The sequence below is a fragment of the Apodemus sylvaticus genome, chromosome 19, assembly GCF_947179515.1.
Source record: "Apodemus sylvaticus chromosome 19, mApoSyl1.1, whole genome shotgun sequence".
NCBI classification, from domain to species: Eukaryota; Metazoa; Chordata; class Mammalia; order Rodentia; family Muridae; genus Apodemus; species Apodemus sylvaticus.
In genome coordinates, this window is record NC_067490.1 from 11,112,106 (window position 1) to 11,129,933 (window position 17,828).

At 47.0% G+C, this 17,828-nt stretch overlaps 1 protein-coding gene and 1 non-coding gene across 2 annotated transcripts in view; both read right to left on the bottom strand.

The window, feature by feature from the left end:
• The window catches only part of Mcm3ap (minichromosome maintenance complex component 3 associated protein), a 47,844-nt gene that overhangs the window by 7,201 nt on the left and 22,815 nt on the right, over nt 1–17,828 (bottom strand). Inside the window, exons 14-26 of the mRNA XM_052162940.1 lie at nt 17,453–17,553; nt 14,966–15,097; nt 14,453–14,566; nt 12,502–12,654; nt 8,789–8,986; nt 7,089–7,157; nt 6,875–7,009; nt 5,191–5,344; nt 3,807–4,065; nt 3,330–3,427; nt 1,982–2,372; nt 1,204–1,461; nt 228–357 (exon numbers count right to left, since the gene is read on the bottom strand). Coding sequence (XP_052018900.1) covers nt 228–357; nt 1,204–1,461; nt 1,982–2,372; nt 3,330–3,427; nt 3,807–4,065; nt 5,191–5,344; nt 6,875–7,009; nt 7,089–7,157; nt 8,789–8,986; nt 12,502–12,654; nt 14,453–14,566; nt 14,966–15,097; nt 17,453–17,553 — 2,192 coding nt within the window. The remainder of the gene's footprint in view (nt 1–227; nt 358–1,203; nt 1,462–1,981; nt 2,373–3,329; nt 3,428–3,806; nt 4,066–5,190; nt 5,345–6,874; nt 7,010–7,088; nt 7,158–8,788; nt 8,987–12,501; nt 12,655–14,452; nt 14,567–14,965; nt 15,098–17,452; nt 17,554–17,828) is intronic.
• On the bottom strand, nt 9,251–9,357 carry LOC127670303 (U6 spliceosomal RNA). The gene has a single exon (XR_007974518.1). It is a non-coding gene; the product is annotated as a U6 spliceosomal RNA (small nuclear RNA).

The following is a 17,828-nucleotide window of genomic DNA, read 5'->3' on the forward strand; positions in this document are numbered from 1 at the left end:
TGAGATACCAGCCTTTATCTGCCTTCTCCAATTACGGTTGACCTGAGCTCATCTGATAAATGGAGAGAGGTGCCTGCAACTGCCCTAAAAAGTGTCTATGCTGTGGGGACGACTCGTGCTTGGCAGGGTTGCCAGAGCTGGTGTGTGACAGGACAGGGGTTGTGGTCCAGATGTGGCCCAGCACGGTTTAGAAGAGAGACCGAAAACACACTCAACATAGATCTCACCGTCCTTGACTGAGCTGCAGCTCCCTCTGGGTCTGCATTCTGGCCTGTTCCCATGATACGGGTACATGGTATTTTCTTAAAAGGTTTTTGAAAAAATATACACATATTTGACCATCTTCACTCAGCGCCTCTGAAAAAAACAGTACAAGAACAGATTTTTAGGAATCAGATACAAAGGAGCAACAGATGACCACTTGATATTCGCTTAAACCCACCTGTCTGAGGGCAAACCTCACTAACGTGGCTTCCCTGCTTGGATGGGAAGGCCTTACACCTTCCTGCGGACTGTGGAGGAAGGAGCTAGGCAGAACTCCCAGAGCAACTCCTCTAAGAGCTAACCTGGGAGGCCTATTGCAGGGAGATGAGTCTATGCTCTCTTAGGACCTTTTGTCGATTGGTTTGGTTTTTTTTTTTTTTTCCCAGACAGGGCTTCTTTGTGTAGCCCTTGGCTGTCCTACAACATTCTTTAGGACATGTCTAGACCATGCTGGCCTCAAACTCGGAAATCTGCCTGCCGCTGCATCCTTAGTGCAGGGACTAAAGGCGTGCACAACATACCCAACCTTGTTTGTGTTTTCTGAAACAGGGTCTCTCTATATAGTCCTGGCTGTCCTATAATGTGCTGGGTGGATCAGGCTGGCCTCAACTCCACAGAGCTCCTCCTGAGTACTGGGATTACAGATGCGGACCACCACGCACAGTCAAACCTTAGTGCTTCCCAAAGTTCCTAAGACTTTCCTGCTCTAATTTTAACAAGAGTGGAGATGATTTTGTTTGGCTTGCCAGAGCTACACAATGGGAACCTATTTAAAATAAACAAACAAACTAGCTAGCTAACTAACTAAAACCTCACTCCCTTCTTTTGGTAAAGTTAGTTTAGGAAAGTCTCATGACTTTCAGTCCCCAAACTCTGACAACGACCTAATGTGACAGGGATTCTGGGAGGTGTCCAGTCCCAAACACTGACGACAACTACCTAATGTGACGGGGAGCCTGGGAGGTGTCCAGTCCCTCAGCTTATGATTGATGCATAAGGCGATGATGTCATCCCACGGGATCTCGGCAACAGAAGGCCCCGCCTCGTGGCCTGGAGAGAGGCTCTTGTTCTTCCACTTCTGGTATGTTCTGCACAGCAGGCTCTCCACCTGGGACTGGAGGACAGGCCGTGTCTGGCACGAGCTGGGAATCTGGGAGGTATACTGAATGACCATGGAGCACACAGGGGGCCAGGGGGCTGCAGAGAAAGTCACGGTTTGACCAAGAATCAGTGAACGTGAACTATTCCTAATGCTGTTTTCTTAGTAGAGGGCTACTGTGTGTAAGTCCACAAGCACTGTCAGCTGAATAGTGAGCAGGCCCCTCCTTCTCAGCCCACAGATCATGCCCCGGGCATAGTTGGCACAGTCAGGCTTTAATGGAACATTGATATTCTCCAGCTCTATAGTGCTGTGGTCCCAGCAGGCCCAGCAGCTCAGAGGCAGTCATAGAAGTCTCATGCTTTTCAGCTAGCCTATCTCTTCTGGTAAGTGGAACCTGTAGGACAGTCTCAGAACTGTCCTGGGGAAAAGAACAACAGCTCCCACTCCATAAAATCCTGTTTTATCCTAACCCAGAAACCCAAAGATCGATGCAGATAGATAGGTACACGGTGGTAGTGCATTGCAGACTTCACACTGGAACCTACCCCCCCTTGGTGTCCCTAAAACTCTTGGTGTCCCTCCCTCCCTCTGCTCCTCCCTAGGGCGGGTACGTACCCCCTGGGGGTGGAAGGTCCATCTGTGGGAGCTGGAACCCAAGCACCGCTTGCTTCAGCCAAGCTAGGTGCTCCGGTGAGTTCCAGTGCAGGTGAGGAAGTAGCTGGCTGCCTCCCACCTCAGCAAATTCCGTGACAGGCCAGGAGATGTCACACAGCTGCTCAGAGGACACCACAGAGGCCAGGAACTGCAGCACACTGTTGAACAACTCAATAATGGTGCCAGGCTCCTGGGAGGCCAGGCCACCCAGGCGCCTCTCTCTTCTGTCGTGGAAAAACCGACCGCTGAACTCACGGCTGATCCCATCCTCGACATACTGAACCAGGGTCTGGCAACAAAGGTCTAGGGCCTGAGGGCACTGGGAGATCAGCCACCGGACTGCTCCAGAAACCTGAGGATCAAGACGAGTGGGGGAGAGCTGCTCAAATGATTCACACTCATTTTAAAATGTAGTTTTCTAAAGGGGCCTAGAGCTCGGCCCATGGCTGTTTTGTGAAAATGCCAAGAACAAAATCTCAGTCACTGCAGGAAAGGGCACAAACCCTCTCTGTGCTTGAGTTTGGGTTTCTAGAGCCTTGCAGATTTGCCTCACAGAGGCACCAAAGAGGGTCCTCTGAGTCTTATCTAACTAGTAAGTGGAGCCTGCAGAGGCAAGGTCTTCCTCGTCGGGGACCCACGGAAGCAGAGCCACACCATCGTATCCTAGAACTAGCGGCTTTACTGAACGCCAGGAAGCTCCCTCAGACCCTGCATTACCTCTTCCTGTGCAGCGCTGGTGTGGTTATTTGTCAAGTGGAGAGTTCCCGAGCTACAGCTCGGGCCTATGCAAGGCCTACACCTCTGTTCCTGAGCCATTTTCAGCAGACCTTTTCAGGAAATCTCAGGTAATATTATTTCTTTATATTTTGTAAAAGCGATCATTTTAAAAAAATTAGATAAATCTGACATTCAAATGAAGATATAAATGGTCATTTTAAATTCATAAAAGCAAAACAAAAAATTATTTATTACCGAAAGCATAACTATGGGTGGTTTTTTTTAATTTTATTTTTATTCCTGCCTATATCATTAGAAAGTTAAATATATATGTGTAACAGATAAGATTAAAATGGAAATCACTAATATAAGCTGGACAGGATGGTGCATGCCTATACACCCACCAGAAGAGGAAGAGCTAGCATCACTTCTAGGTTACCCTGACTACCTATCAAACTTGAGATCATATGCCCTATATGACACCGTCTCAAAATGCTAACAACAATAGCAACCACTTATAGAACATTTGAGACAGATGAGAGGAGAAATCAGCAAGCGTCCTGACAGACCTTTACAAAGGGTGAAACTTTACCTTCACAGTGCCTTGTAAATCATTAACAGAATCAGGGATCTCGACGACACTGTAGTCTGAAATCAGCTTAGCTGAAACCAAATCTTGTAACATCAGACCTTTTAAGAGAAATAGGAAGGCTGCATGTAATCTACTCATTTGCACATGTGACCACATCCCAGGCTAGTCTGGGCCCTCCAAGCTGTGGCTGCAATAAGGCTCTAGCACCTAAGTCCCTCAGGCTGTTCTGCGGGCCTTCCAGCACTCTCAAGCCCCACCCACTTTTTTGTTTTGTTTTGTTTTGTTTTTCAAGGCAGGGTTTCTCTGTGTAGTCCTGGCTGTCCTGGAACTCACTTTGTAGACCAGGCTGGCCTTGCACTCAGAAATCTGCCAGCCTCTGCCTCCCAAGTGCTGGGATTACAGGCATGCGCCACCACACCCGGCACCCCACCCACTTCTTAAAGGGGCAGGATCAGGAATGGGGCTTCCTCCACACACCGTCCTCTGCCGCCCTCCCCGCAGACTCTCCTCTAGAGCTGGGCACGAGGACCACCAGCGGCAGGGCAGGCTGGAAGGGCTTGGCCTGGAGCAGCTGCTTGAGCTGCAGTAAGGCCGACAGCCAGTACAGGTCCTCCTCCGCTGCGTCCTCAGTCTTCACTTTCGGGGGAAGCAGCAGCATGAGCCCACTGGCTCCCAGCAGGTCCTTCCGGCTCTCCACAGCATCAATGGCGCTGTCACTAAGGGTGCCACGAGCCACCTGCGACAAAATCAAAGGTGTCAGGGTGGATATACCAGAGGACAAGACAGAGGAGACAGGGGCCTCAGCAAGGACAGCTGCAGTGCCCCATCTGCCATGCACTCAGTGTGCCCCCGACAGTCCTTCAAAGACAGGGCCAGGCACGGGGGTGGGGGGGCCCAGCAATCAGAAAATTTCCCCCCTACACGTCTTTTCTTCAGAATGATCTAAAGGACACGTGCCAGGCAAGGGACTAAACCAAGAAAAGGTACTGTTACTATCACCAACACCAACATCAGACAAGTACCAGCCATTGTTCCAACACTATATGCACGAACTTACTTCAAACCCAAGGGCCGACTAGGCACAGCCACAGCATAGGAAATACCCGGTGTTGGGAACGTTAATGGAGGAATATTGTGTTTAAATGGCATAAGGACTAGGAGACCTGTCAAGATCAGAGACCTATCAGAAGGACAGTGCAGGGCCGAGTGCTCGCAATATAACAAAAGGAGTCTACAGGATGCTGCTGGACAGAGGCCGAACCCTGAGTCAAGCTGAAGATAAAACACAGGAATATTGTAGACTGTCACGGTCTCAAGGAGGTGTGGCAGCCAGGGCTCAGTGCTTGCTGCAGCCTGGCCCTCAGGAGCCACGTGCTTCCTGCTCGGCCTCCAGCTCGGCATGGTTGGAAGGTGGAGGGATACCAAAGAAGTGGGGTCTGTGGGCATCTGAGGTCACTGTGGACATGCCAGCCTCCTCGCCTGTGTCCTAGCTGTCACGTGTACAGTTTTCTTCTGCTATGTGCTTCCTCAGAAAAGCAACAAGGGCAATCAGCCATGGACTGAAACCTTCAGTACTATGAGCAAAAGTAAACTTCCCCTCTTAAAACACAGATTATATCTGCCATTTGTAACCAGAGAGAAAGCGAATACATTGATTTCCTAGAATACAGACTAGACCTTACACATGTAAGCTGTGGTATATTAACCAAAATGTAAAGAAAAACAGACAATGGCACTTACTCCTGATCACCTCGGGATCATTTAAAACCACTTTTGAGAATAAATAGTAATTTACAATTTTAGTGACATGATGAGAGGAAATAAAACCTAGAGATAAGTACATGAAGTGACTGTCACTCACCTTTATACACACGTTGACTGAAACTGTTTGACCCCCTTTACTACTGAGTGCATTAAAGACTGAGAGGGTCTGGATGTCACCGGAATTATCTCCTGTGTCATCAACCATGCTGTCATCTCCTGTGAATTTGACCTTTAACCAGTTTTCTAGTATTCTGTAGATGAAAGAAAGTAACATTTGAGGGAATATCTAATTTTAAAATGCTTTCCTTACACAAATCTTCAGGGAAACAAGAGAAATACCATATGGACACAGGGTCCCAGACACCAAATCTTATTGTGAAGCTCTACTGCACAAAACAGGTTACTATTTTGAAATGGAGGGTGGACCTCTACCGGGTTATCTATCTGGGTAAGTGGAAGGGACAGTCATGAAACTGGCTCGTGCTAATGAGATTTAAAACTCTGAACCAAAAAGGAAAAGACCCTGAGCAGTAGAACCCACCCCTGCAGTTACAACATCCATTTCGGTATGGTGTGTTAGTGCACACCTTTAATGCCAGCAACTGGGAAGCAGAGGCAGAGACAGCTGGATCTCTGTGTTTGGGGCCAGCAGGATCTACGTAGCAAGTTCCAGGCCAGTCAGGGTACATAGTGAATGAGACCTTGTCTCAAAAAGCCACCACCACCACCACCAACCACCACCAACAACAACATTTTACAGAATCAACCTTCTGATGCTGGGCCAGCTCAGTAGATAAAGGCTTGACCTGAGGTCAAGCCTGCCAGCCTGAGTTCTAGCCCTCGAATGCAAATGGCTTGGCCATGATTCTCAACCTGTGGGTTGCAGCCCCACAGGTTAGGGGGTCAAACAATCCATTCCCAGGGGTCCCCTAAGACCACCAGAAAACACAGATATGTATGATTCCTAACAACAGCAAAATGACAGTTATGAAGTGGCAATGAACAGTTTTATGGTTAAGGGTCACCATGTGTGAGGAGCTGTACTAAAGAGTCACAGCACAGGGAAGATTGAAAGCAGACTTCTGCAATCTGTCCTTTGGCCCCCATACCCTGTGGCACACAGGTGCACATGCAAAACAAACAAACAAACAAATATTCCTCGGGCTGGAGAGAGAGATGGTTCAGCAGTTCAGAGAACGGTTGTGCTTACAAAGGAAATTGGGTTCAACTCCCAGCAAACACATGGCAGCTAACGCCAGTTCCAGAGGATCTGATGCCCTCTTCTGGCCTCTGTGGGCACTGCAAGCACACGGTGCACAAATACACATGCTGACCAGAGTCTTAATAAAGTAATACTAATCAGGATATCATACCATAGGTTTAAATAACCTTCAACTCTTTTTTATTTTGTTTGTTTGTCTTTTGCTTTTGTTTTTTCGAGACAGGGATTCTCTGTGTAGCTCTGGCTGTCCTGGAACTCACTCTGTAGACCAGGCTAGCCTCGAACTCAGAAATCCGCCTGCCTCTGCCTCCCAGAGTGCTGGGATTACAGGCGTGCGCCACCACTGCCTGGTGCAACTTTCAACTCTTAAAGCTTTTGGACTTACATGAAATAAGCCAATGATGTGGAAAAACGATACAAATCTAAATAAATATCATGAGAAAAATGCACTGAGACATAAACCTTTAGTGTCCACCCCTACAGACATTCTGCCTGTAACTCTCAGTAATAAGTCCTTCTCAGGACCAGTATCCATCCTCTCCACACGGACACTTCTGACCTGCCAGGACTCTCTGCAGTCTGCTCTTCTCCCTCAGGCAACACCAGCACCAGTTTCCAAAACACTCGCTTCTGCTTCCCAGGGAGGTACTCAGCCACAAAGGACGGCAGGTCCAGCGGTGCCCACGCAGCATTACTGGAAGGGGCAGATCACCATGAGCCAACATGCAGTACCCAAGCAGGAACAATTCAAACAGGGAGAATGACTGACAGACCTCAGCAGCTGCTGGTGGAAGTGCTGGACCTTTATCTGGTGAGCTGTCTTGTTTCTAAGCCGCCTCAACCTACAAACAATAAAAAAAAAAGAAAAACAAGGATTACAAAAGGCAACTTTCAACCCACGGGAAGAAATTAGTAGTATTTACTCCCCCTAGTGCCAGAAATGGACTACAGACTTCATGCTCAGAATAGCTGACCAATATGAACAGACCTTATGGGTCTTGTGTTGTTATTTTTTTTAAAGATTTATTATTATATGCAAGTACACTGTTGCTGTCTGCAGACACACCAGAAGAGGGCATCAGATCTCATTACCGATGGTTGTGAGCCACCATGTGGTTGCTGGGATTTGAACTCAGGACCTTCAGAAGAGCAATCAGTGCTCTTAACCGCTGAACCATCTCTCCAACACCCCCCCTCCCTTTTTAAGGTTTTGTTATTGTTATCTTTTGTTTTTAAGACTGAGAAAGAACATGAACAGGTTAAGAATCTGGGAGGTATTAGGGGAAAGAAAAGAATACAATCAAAATATACTGTATGAAAAATTTAAAAATAAATAATAAATAGTATTTACTGATGTTTCTGAGTGAAAAGTAATTGCTCATTGTTTCCCGGGGAGAATGTTTAGACTCTGATAAAATAGCAAGTCACCCGACTCCTCCATCAAATATCTGCTATACTGTTCACTGTGAGCTGGCCAATGAGAAGCAGACAAAACCCCAGCCCTCCTAGAGCACGCTCTCATAAGAGACAAGAGCCTCTGTGGTAGCCATGTCGTTCACAGAACATGCTATATACACCAGGCATGGTGGCCACACACCTTTGGTCCCAGCACTTGAGAGGCAGAGGCAAGGGATCTCTGAGTTGAAGGCTGGCCAAGCAGCCACGGCTACCCGGAGAAACCCCGTGTCAAAAAACAAAGAAACTATGCCTTCAAGAGGCCAGATTGTGTCACAACAGCCACAGGTCAGAGTAAAGCCCCCAATCCCTGACCTCAGAGTTTGGGCCTGACTATAATCTCTATTTACATACAACACAAAGACAACCATAGGATCTAATGGACCTGATAAAAACCTTAGAAAAAATGCTCAGCTAGAATCTGCTGTAATGACCAGAGGAGGAGACATAATGCCATCAGGGTCAGCCTACGGTGCCTCCATATTGTCTCCCTCAGGCCTCCTGCTGGGAGGCAGCACTGCCCTGAAAGCCCCCTGTACAAACCAACCAACCAACAGCACCGGGCCTCCAGAGAAACACCAAGCCAGAGATGCTGTGATTGACAGTTTGGGCCTCAGGAACTGCGCTGAACTGGGAGACTGGGAGGAGCAGCAGGGAGGGCCTGGCTGAGGGTGACACAGGGAGAAGGGACACTGCCAGAGGAGATGGCGGTGGATGTGAGGGGAGCACAGTGATGGAGCACCATGGGAGCAGTGTCTGGAAGCAGAGTCAGGCGGGCTTGGGGATCATCATTCAGTGTACCAACAGAACCTAAGTCTTTCAAGGCCGTGCAAACCTTGAGCCTCTCTGTGGTGGACAGGTCACACATTCAGAACTGCGGGAAGCACAACCTTCAAGATGCAGTCCTCTGTTTGTCCTCCTTTTCTGGCTCTGCCCATCTTCACCCACAGAGCCATCAGTCTAACTCAGGATAAAACTAACTGGGGCTGCAGCCCTGAGGACACGCCCTGCCACTGACCTGGTACAGGAGACGCCTACTTTCCCCGCGTGGCCCAGGTCCAAAAGGCCCTTGGCCAGGTTCTCCTCAGTAATGGGGCACTCTGCACTGGGCACGAGTGCCTGCAGACGGTCATTCACATCCACACAGCACGGTGCTGCGGGGAAGGCCCGCATCTGACGCCGGAATTTCTTCCGGGCTGCGACAGCTTCCCTCCACCTGGAGGACAAACCAGCATATGGTTATTGGGTGGCGTGTTTAAGGCTCATCCACAGGGAAAAATCCACAAAGTCCAGTGTACAAATATGGAAATGTGTTTTTTGTTTGTTACCATTTTTAGACTTATCTTATTTTCATGAATGTGAGCGTTTTGCCTGTACATGACTGTGGATGGTTGTGAGTCACCATGTGGGTGCTGAGAACTGGACAGAGGTCTTCTGTGGGGACAGCAAATGTTTTTTTTTGTTTATTTGTTTTTTTTTTTTAAATATGGAACGCTTCACGAATTTGCGTGTCATCCTTGCGCAGGGGCCATGCTAATCTTCTCTGTATCGTTCCAATTTTAGTATATGTGCTGCCGAAGCGAGCACGACAGCAAATGTTCTTAATCACTAAGCCATCTCTCCACATCTCTCCAGCCTGGCAGTATGGTTTTGACAATCTAGTAAGTTTTTTTTTTTTTTCAGTTTTTTTTTTTTTCAGTAAGAGTGCTTAAAATAAAAATTAATCTCAAAGCCGGGTGGTGGTGGCGCACGCCTGTAATCCCAGCACTCTGAGCTGCCGGACAGAAGTACAAACACTGGAATGTAAGTCCCAACAACATGCATGTGAACACACATGTAAAAATGTCACTATGAAGGAGAGGCGGTGGTGGCACATGCCTTTAATCCCAGCACACTGGGAGGCAGAGGCAGGCGGACCTCTGATTTCAAGGCCAGCCTGGTCTACAGAGTGAGTTCCAGGTCAGCCAGGGCTACACAGAGAAACCCTGTCTCGAAAAAACAAACAAACAAAAAACCAACCAAAAATGTCAATCTGAGAGAGGTCGCTAAGGCACTGTCACAGCCACAGAGAGCCATGGGACAGTCACTAGAGAGTCAGTCCCTTAAGGAACAGCAGACGCTCCCAAAAGCACACTGCAGCCCTGTCAGAACAGTAACAGGAGAACCTGACACCACGCTACAAAGGTGTGGCCACCACCTTCCATTGGGTAAAGTTTCTAGAAAGGTGTCAGTAGCTGCTGCTTCTGAAGACGGACAGTGGTCTATCCTACAAAGTTTCCTCATCAGGGACATTATCATTTGCTTTCTATTTCAGTATAAAATGGATCACCCTACGGCATACATTAACACTTGAACAGTGAGCTTAAGTAACGCACACTGGGTGCCCCTCTACTGTGGGGTAGCCACAGCTGTACACAAGCGCCTCTGTGCTCCCGCCATGCTCCCACTGCCCTCACCATTACCCAATCTGAAACAGGCTACACTGTTCAGTTTGGATATATGCCGTTTGTATACATTTCTTTTTTCTTTTCTTTCTTTTTTTTTGTTTTGTTTTTTGGATTTGGTTTTTTTCAGACAGGGTTTCTCTGTATAGCCGTAGCTGTCCTGGAGCTCACTCTGTAGACCAGGTTAGCCTCGAACTCAGAAATCTGCCTGCCTCTGCCTCTCAGAGTGCTAGGATTACAGGCGTGCCTGGCTATATATTTTTTCAGAAATTGATCATGTTCTACTATGAAGAGATAAACTCAAACTTAATACCTGGACTTTATTTTTTTTTCCTTTATGATATTACCAAAGTGATATGAATTCATTTAAAAAAAAAAAAAAGGACTTCAGCCGGGCAGTGGTGGCGCACGCCTGTAATCCCGGAGGCAGGGGCAGGCGGATTTCTGAGTTCAAGGCCAGCCTGGTCTACAGAGTGAGTTCCAGGACAGCCAGGGCTACACAGAGAAACCCTGTCTCGAAAAAAACAAACCCCAAAATCCAAAAAAAAAAAAAAAAGGACTTCAAATTTAATTTCCTAGCTTAAGATTTCTTAAACTTTTTCTATTTACAATCCCCCTTTCACCCCAGAGATTTGTATATAACCCTAACCCCTGGTATGTAGGTATATAAAATAGAAATTTTATATATATAGAAATCAAACATTTACTGATAACAAATTATAAAGAGATTGATTTAAAACAACTCTTTGGTATATATATATTTCTATCATATATTGAATATGAATGTAAATTTGTATACTAAGGACACAGATATGCTTGTCTGTCTAACATCATATAACCCAATTTGACAGCTGCTGAGGATTATGATGATGATATTAAAATATTATGGCTCTGAAGCTTTTTCATGGGCCAGAGAGATGGCTCAGCAGCGGCTGCTTTTCCAGAGGACCAGGGATCAATTCCCAGCACCCGCATAGCAGCTACCACAGTCTGTAGCTTGAATTTAGGAAATCAGAGCCTCCTCTGACCTTTTCTACACTGTCTGTGCATTATATGCACATGGCACACAGACACACATAAAATAATTAATAAAACTTTTAAAAAAGTTCCAGGACAGCCAAGGCTATACAGAGAAACCCTGTCTCGAAAAAACAAAAACAAAAAACAACAACAAAAAAAATTAAAAAAAAAAATCAAGATTCTGGTTTTTTCCTTAATTAAACTATTCTATTCATATACTATAAAGCTTTGTCTAAACAGTAAGGTCACGTTAGGTCCTCTATGGGAAGAGCGGTCTTGAATCACATACAATGCTCACTCGCATGGCCCCGCAGTGGAGACCCACATGCTCCACCTTCAGCTGCAGTGAAGGGTCAGGCCTCACACATTGGATCGTGAGCTGACCTTGCTCACTGCACGTTCAGAGCCCTTGACTGTTGTCATTACTTTATTTCTCTGTAGCCCTCAGTCACTTATAGAGCCCACCTTCAAGAAGGTTTGTCCTAGCCCTGTGATATGCTACACAATACTCTCAGTATCGTAAGAGACCTTCTACACCTCGCTACTGCCCAGTCAGCCCAGAGAGCAGTCATGCGACATTGCTGAGTGTACTCTGCTCCTGAGCTGTGGACTGGGAAGGTTGGGGGAGTAAATGCATTTTCAACTTATAATGAGTTACCATGAGGTAAAATCATCATAACAGTATCACCATTAGGAGCTGGAGAGTTTGTGCTGTGGTTAACAGTGCTTGTTGCTCTTGCAGAGACCCAGGTTCAATTCCTGGGCACTGTGGCAGGTCACAACTGTCTGTAACCCTAGTTCCAAAGGATGTGACACCTCTTCTGACATCCTTGGTCTCCAGGCATGCATATGGATTACATACATACATGCAGACAAAACACTACATACAGAAAGGATAATAAAATAAATATAAAAAGTACATGGTTTTGATTTTTTGTTTTTTAAAAGAGAATATCAATTTTTTTGTAAGAGACTACCAGTTTGAGAGATCCACTCATGTTAGTAAAGCCATCATGAATTATTTAATGTATTCAAAGACATTTCCCTTTATCTAGTATAGCCATTAAATAAACAATAAATAAAAAGCAAGCACTATATAAATATCTTTCAAATACAGGATATTCTAAGTCTACCTTAGATCTCCATCCTTACGAATCTATGAGCCTTTCATCTCTGGCTAATGGAATTGACAGCTTACATATAATGAACCTGATAAAAGACTTCTTTCTGTGTAGGTGGACTTTATCTGTAAAAACACAGAACTAACCGTTGTAGATATTTGCAGAAGCACTGGAGTTCCTGGAGTGTCTCCTTTGCAGTCTGGAAAATTTCCTCAGCAAGAAACAAATCCACCAGGTGTGCACAGACGGCTTCACAACAGCGGGCTAGGCGGGCCTTCTGGTCTGTCTCTACTGCACTCCTAGAAGAGAGCAATCACCACAGAAGCAGCTACACCGACGGGCACAGACACTTACGGGCCTGCTTTAAAGTGCGAGTCTGGGCTGGGAATGTCAAAATGGCACAGCTAGTTTATATGGAAAGAGAAACATCAACTAAGAAAATGCCTCCATCCCGTTGCCAATGGGCAAGTCTGTAGGGCATTTTCTTGATGCGAGAGGGCCCATCCAAATGGGCTTGGTGGGCCACCAGGCACGCGGTCCTGGGGTGTCTGCACGCAGAAAGGAGGCTGATCAGACAAGGAGAAGCGAGCCAACAGGCAGCGTTGCCCATGTCCTCTGCTTCAGTCCTGCCCAGAGTCCCTGTCCTGACCGCCTTCAATCATGAGCTGTGATACAGCAGTGTAAGGCAAACCCTTTCCTGCCCAAGCTGCTTCAGTCACAGTCTTTATCACAGCAACAAAAACCAAATTAGGACAGTATCTGCCCAGCATGTATGTGTAAGGCCCTGGTTCTGACTGCTGCACCCACCCTAGACAATGCTGGAGTCTGACCTCATATGGAAATATAATAACATGTAACATTTCCACTATAAGAGAAAATTCAAGAGTTTTATTTTTACTTAAAAGCAGAACATCTGGGAAGAAAAGAGAAAAATGTCATGGGGGTGCCAGATCAAGCCCAAACAGGCGACTGTGACAACCCAGAAATAAAGCTTCCACTCACAAAGGTATGGGAGCCTGCACTAACTTCCCAACACCAGGAAGCCGAGCTGAGAGCGCCCCTGAGCACAGCAGTTGAACCTAACAAGAGGCCACACTCAAAGTCTACACACGCAGACTTGATTCGATGGGGGGGGGGGGGGGCTTGAGGGGACAAGAGGAGGGCATAAACCTCCCTCTCCTTCAAAAAAAATAAAAATGAGAATAAAAATCACCTGACTGGCACACACCTCTAATTACACCACTCAGAAGGCAGAGGCAAGAGAGTGGCTTCTCTGAGACTACCCAGGTAACAGTGAGTTCAAGGTCAGCTGGGACTACATAGTGAGACCTTGTCTCAGAAAACAAAACAACCGATATACTAAATAAATCTAGTACATGGGAGGCCGACACAGGAGGATATCCCAAGTTCAAGACCACCATGAGCTACAGAGTAAGTGGTCAGCCATTCTGGACTACAAAGTGTGACCCTGTCCCAGAGAACAGACATTTGCCATCATCTTGTGAGATCTCTTCCTTACAGCGAAGAGAGACAGGCTCCCAACTCCAGGACCAGAAAGACCACAGCCTGCAAACACGCTGCCTCTGTGTGGAGGGACTGTGATGTACCCTGTGCTCCGCCAGCTCCGTGCTCCCAGCAGACGGCAGCACAAGGACAGACGTGCCTCCACAACCCTCTTCCTTCCCTTCCTGAAGCTCAACAGCAAATGGCTAAAGCTCCCGAGTGAAAAGGCCAAGGACGCCTCACTCACAGCAAGGTGCACGAGGGCCCTTGAAGGACAATGGCATATGGACCGCTATAGAAAGTTCTCTAGTAAACCTGCAACAGACACGTCTCTTGCCGCCTGATAAGGAGACTGACTCAGAGGGTCTCCCTATTAGAATGGCATGTCACATTTGGCTGTCTAAAAGCCTTTAAAGGCAGCCCTTGGGAAGCCAGGCACACGGAGCTCTGCCTGAGAGGCCAACACCAGCCTGTCTGCAGCAGCCAGGGTGATAGAGACCTGATATCCACATACATATCACACCCAGCGCGACCACAGCCCCTCCTCCCCCTCCTACCGCACTCCTGCCATTCAGGACACAGTACTTCACTCACTTGAACTCCTGAGAGCAGGTTTCCCAAACACACTCCGTCACCATGAGTTCCGTCAACTCTGCAGCCAGGCCCTCACTCAGCTGAGTCAACATCAGTTCTCTCTCTTGCTTCAACCTAGGGTTATTCAGAAAAAAAGCACAAAGATAGCAATAACAAAGTCAGTGTGGCTGGAGAACTGGTTCCGCGGTTAAGAACGCACAGTGTCCTTGCAGGTGCAGGTCCCGGCACCCGCATGGCACTGCTCAAAGCTGCCTGCAGCTCCAGCTCCAGAGACCTAGCACCCGCTTCTAGCCTCCACGGGAACCTGCACGCTCATCAATGTGCCATCCACCCAACACACACACACAGACACACACACACACACACACACACACACACACACCCCTTCCCTTAGTCAAATCATCAGGGTGGTGAATGACCCAACAGGGCCAGATGGCAGGAGGGGTATCAGAGGTCAGAGGTCAGGGCTGGCGTAAACCAACCTCCATGCTCGTCTATAGGAACGAGACCCACCTTTCCTCTTCAGCCCGTCGCTTCTCTTCCTCTAGTCTCTGCCTTTCCCTGGACACTTCCTCAGCTGCAACGTGCCTCAAAATGCCTGTGGTCGCAGCTGTAATCAGATCCTCCACAGCAGCATTGGAGACGCTAAACAAAACAAAACAGATGGCATTCAAGCCCAGAGGACAGCAAGCCACCATTCTCTCTTGCCACATGAGATTTTTCTCTGGAAGGCAGAGACCTCAACACATGAAAACCAATCACAGGCAGGCAAGATGGCTCAACACTAAAGTCTATTGTGTTGTGCTAGGTAAGCTAAATAATAATAATAATTAATAATTAAATTAAAGTTCTTTTTAAAAAGCACCTACAATAAATACAACTATACTAATTACCTTACAAAGCTGTAATTGTCTTAATACTATACACATATAAAGTAGTATATATATATGTATATGTATATATACACACACATGCATATATAAATGATGATTCTGTGACTTTTGCAATTATATAGCTCAAAAGATAATTTACAATGGAGTTCAAGAGTAATCAAGTTTAAAAACCAAGTGAAAAATATAGGAATGGGTTTATTATATCTCATTGTATATAATCTTATTTTTGTAAATGAAATGGTAAAACTAGTTTCATAAGGTATATGCTTAGATTCAGGAATGAGAGAGAATCCCTAAAATGTTAAACTAGGGATTCAAACAATTTCAGCCACAACTCCTTTGTTGCACTGTCATCTCCAGGCCATCTGAGCATCTCCAGGACAGTCTGGTCTACATGATGAGTTCAGGTAAGCCAGGACTACAAACTGAGATGCAGCCCCAACAAATGAATAAATGAACAAAGAAAAAACTTAAGCTATAAAACTTGTAGAAGAAAACACGAATGTTTTCATGACAGTAGATTTGGTGGCCATTTCTTAGGTAAGACCCTAAAAGCACAGGTGACAAAAGAAACGTAAGAAAGGTTTGACTGTCCTATGCATTAGAGACATTACAAGGCCTGAGGGAAGCCGGGGCCAGGGCGTCGGCTCAGTTGGTAGAGTGCTTGTCTAACAGGCCCAAAGGCCCGGCTCACACACCTCAGCGCTACATACGTCAGGCACAGTGCTGCCCGCCGTGGGGCTACACACTGTGGGGTCACCTGCCTACCATCTCTGTACTTGGGAGGTGGAGGCTGAAACAGGGAAAGGAAAAAAAGACAACCCAGAGAATGAGAGAAAATACACAAATATTTTGTATGTCTGATAAAAGGTTAACATCCAAAATATAAAAGTAGAAGGCAAACAATTTATTTACAGTTCCAGAAAAACTGCATGAATGAGCAGAAAGGACTTGAAGGAGGAGCAACCCGGCCAGCCATTAGAGAAATACAAGTCAAATCTTTAGTGAGATGCCACTCCCTGTCACAAAGAATGGGCGAGAGGAACCACCACTCCCGGGCGGATAGACTGAATGGCAGTGCACGCAGTCCAGGCTGGGGAATTCTGCACAGCTTCAGCCCCACCCAGCACTAGCAGAGCAGAAGCAGGCTGCTCTCAGTGACCATAAAAGCAACTCCCTGCAACCAAAAATTAAAAAATAAAAGGCTAGCCAGGCGGTGGTGGCACACACCTGTAATCCCAGCACTCTGGGAGGCAGAGCAGGCGGATTTCTGAGTTCGAGGCCAGCCTGGTCTACAGAGTAAGCTCCAGGACAGTCAGGGCTATATAGAGAAACCCTGTCTCGAAAAAACCAAATCTAAAATAAATAAATAAACAAACAAACAAACAAACAAACAAACAAACAAAAGGCTAGTGCTAGAGAGACGGCTCAGCACTAGGAGCACTGAGTACTCCGGAGGACTTGAGTTCCATGCTCAGTACCCACAGGACCCCTCCCGACCATCTGTGACTTTAACTGCAGCTCCAGGAGTGGATACCTTCTGCCCTCTGCAGGTACCAGGCAGGCAAGGAGTACACACATACTGCAAGCAAAACCCTTAAACACATAAAATAAACAATAAAATAAATAAAATTTGAAACATTAAAAAAAAAAGAGTCACAAGCTGGGTGGTGGTGGTGCACGCCTGTAATCCCAGCACTCTGGGAGGCAGAGGCAGGCGGATTTCTGAGTTCGAGGCCAGCCTGGTCTACAGAGTGAGCTCCAGGACAGCCAGGGCTACACAGAGAAACCCTGTCTCGAAAAAAACCAAATCCAAAAAACCAAAAAACAAAACAAAACAAAACCAAAAAAAAAGAAAAAAAAGGGGGGGGATCACAAGTGGAAATTTAGACACTCCTAAGAACTGAAGGTCAGAAACAGGAGAAAGTACACCTCCCTAGAGCCTAGAAGAAGCATTTACCCCGCAGAGAGATGCAAAGGCCCCGGAATTGTCACTGGGATCTTAAGCACACAGAATGGGACTTGCTGATAAGTGGGAAGAGCCTTATTAGGAAGGACACGAGTGGCCCAGAAAGCAGGACCGGCTGGCACACTGGCTGCCACTCACCCCAGAGCCGCGGCTACGTAGGCTGCCCCAGCAGAGCTCACTTCCTCACAGTCCACCTGCAGAGCCTCCTGGATGAGCTCGTCCACCACCTGCACCAGGTCCTAGGAGAGATCAGCACGGCGTCACACGGGCTAGGCTGTCAAGGCAGACATCTTAGGTGAAGACTTCCTAGTGACATTCGTGAAGGTGTCCCCAGCAAAGCACAGGGAGCTTAGTGCAGGGTCTGTGCAGTTCTTCAGGAGGACTCTGAACAACAGAAAGGTGCCTTCCATGGGGCTAGGGCAAGCCTGCTGAGGACCGCCCTGTAGGTGGCCCCAACAGCACCTTTATCCACCATTTCATGTGCACATCAAACCCCTCAATTCCTGGGACCTTT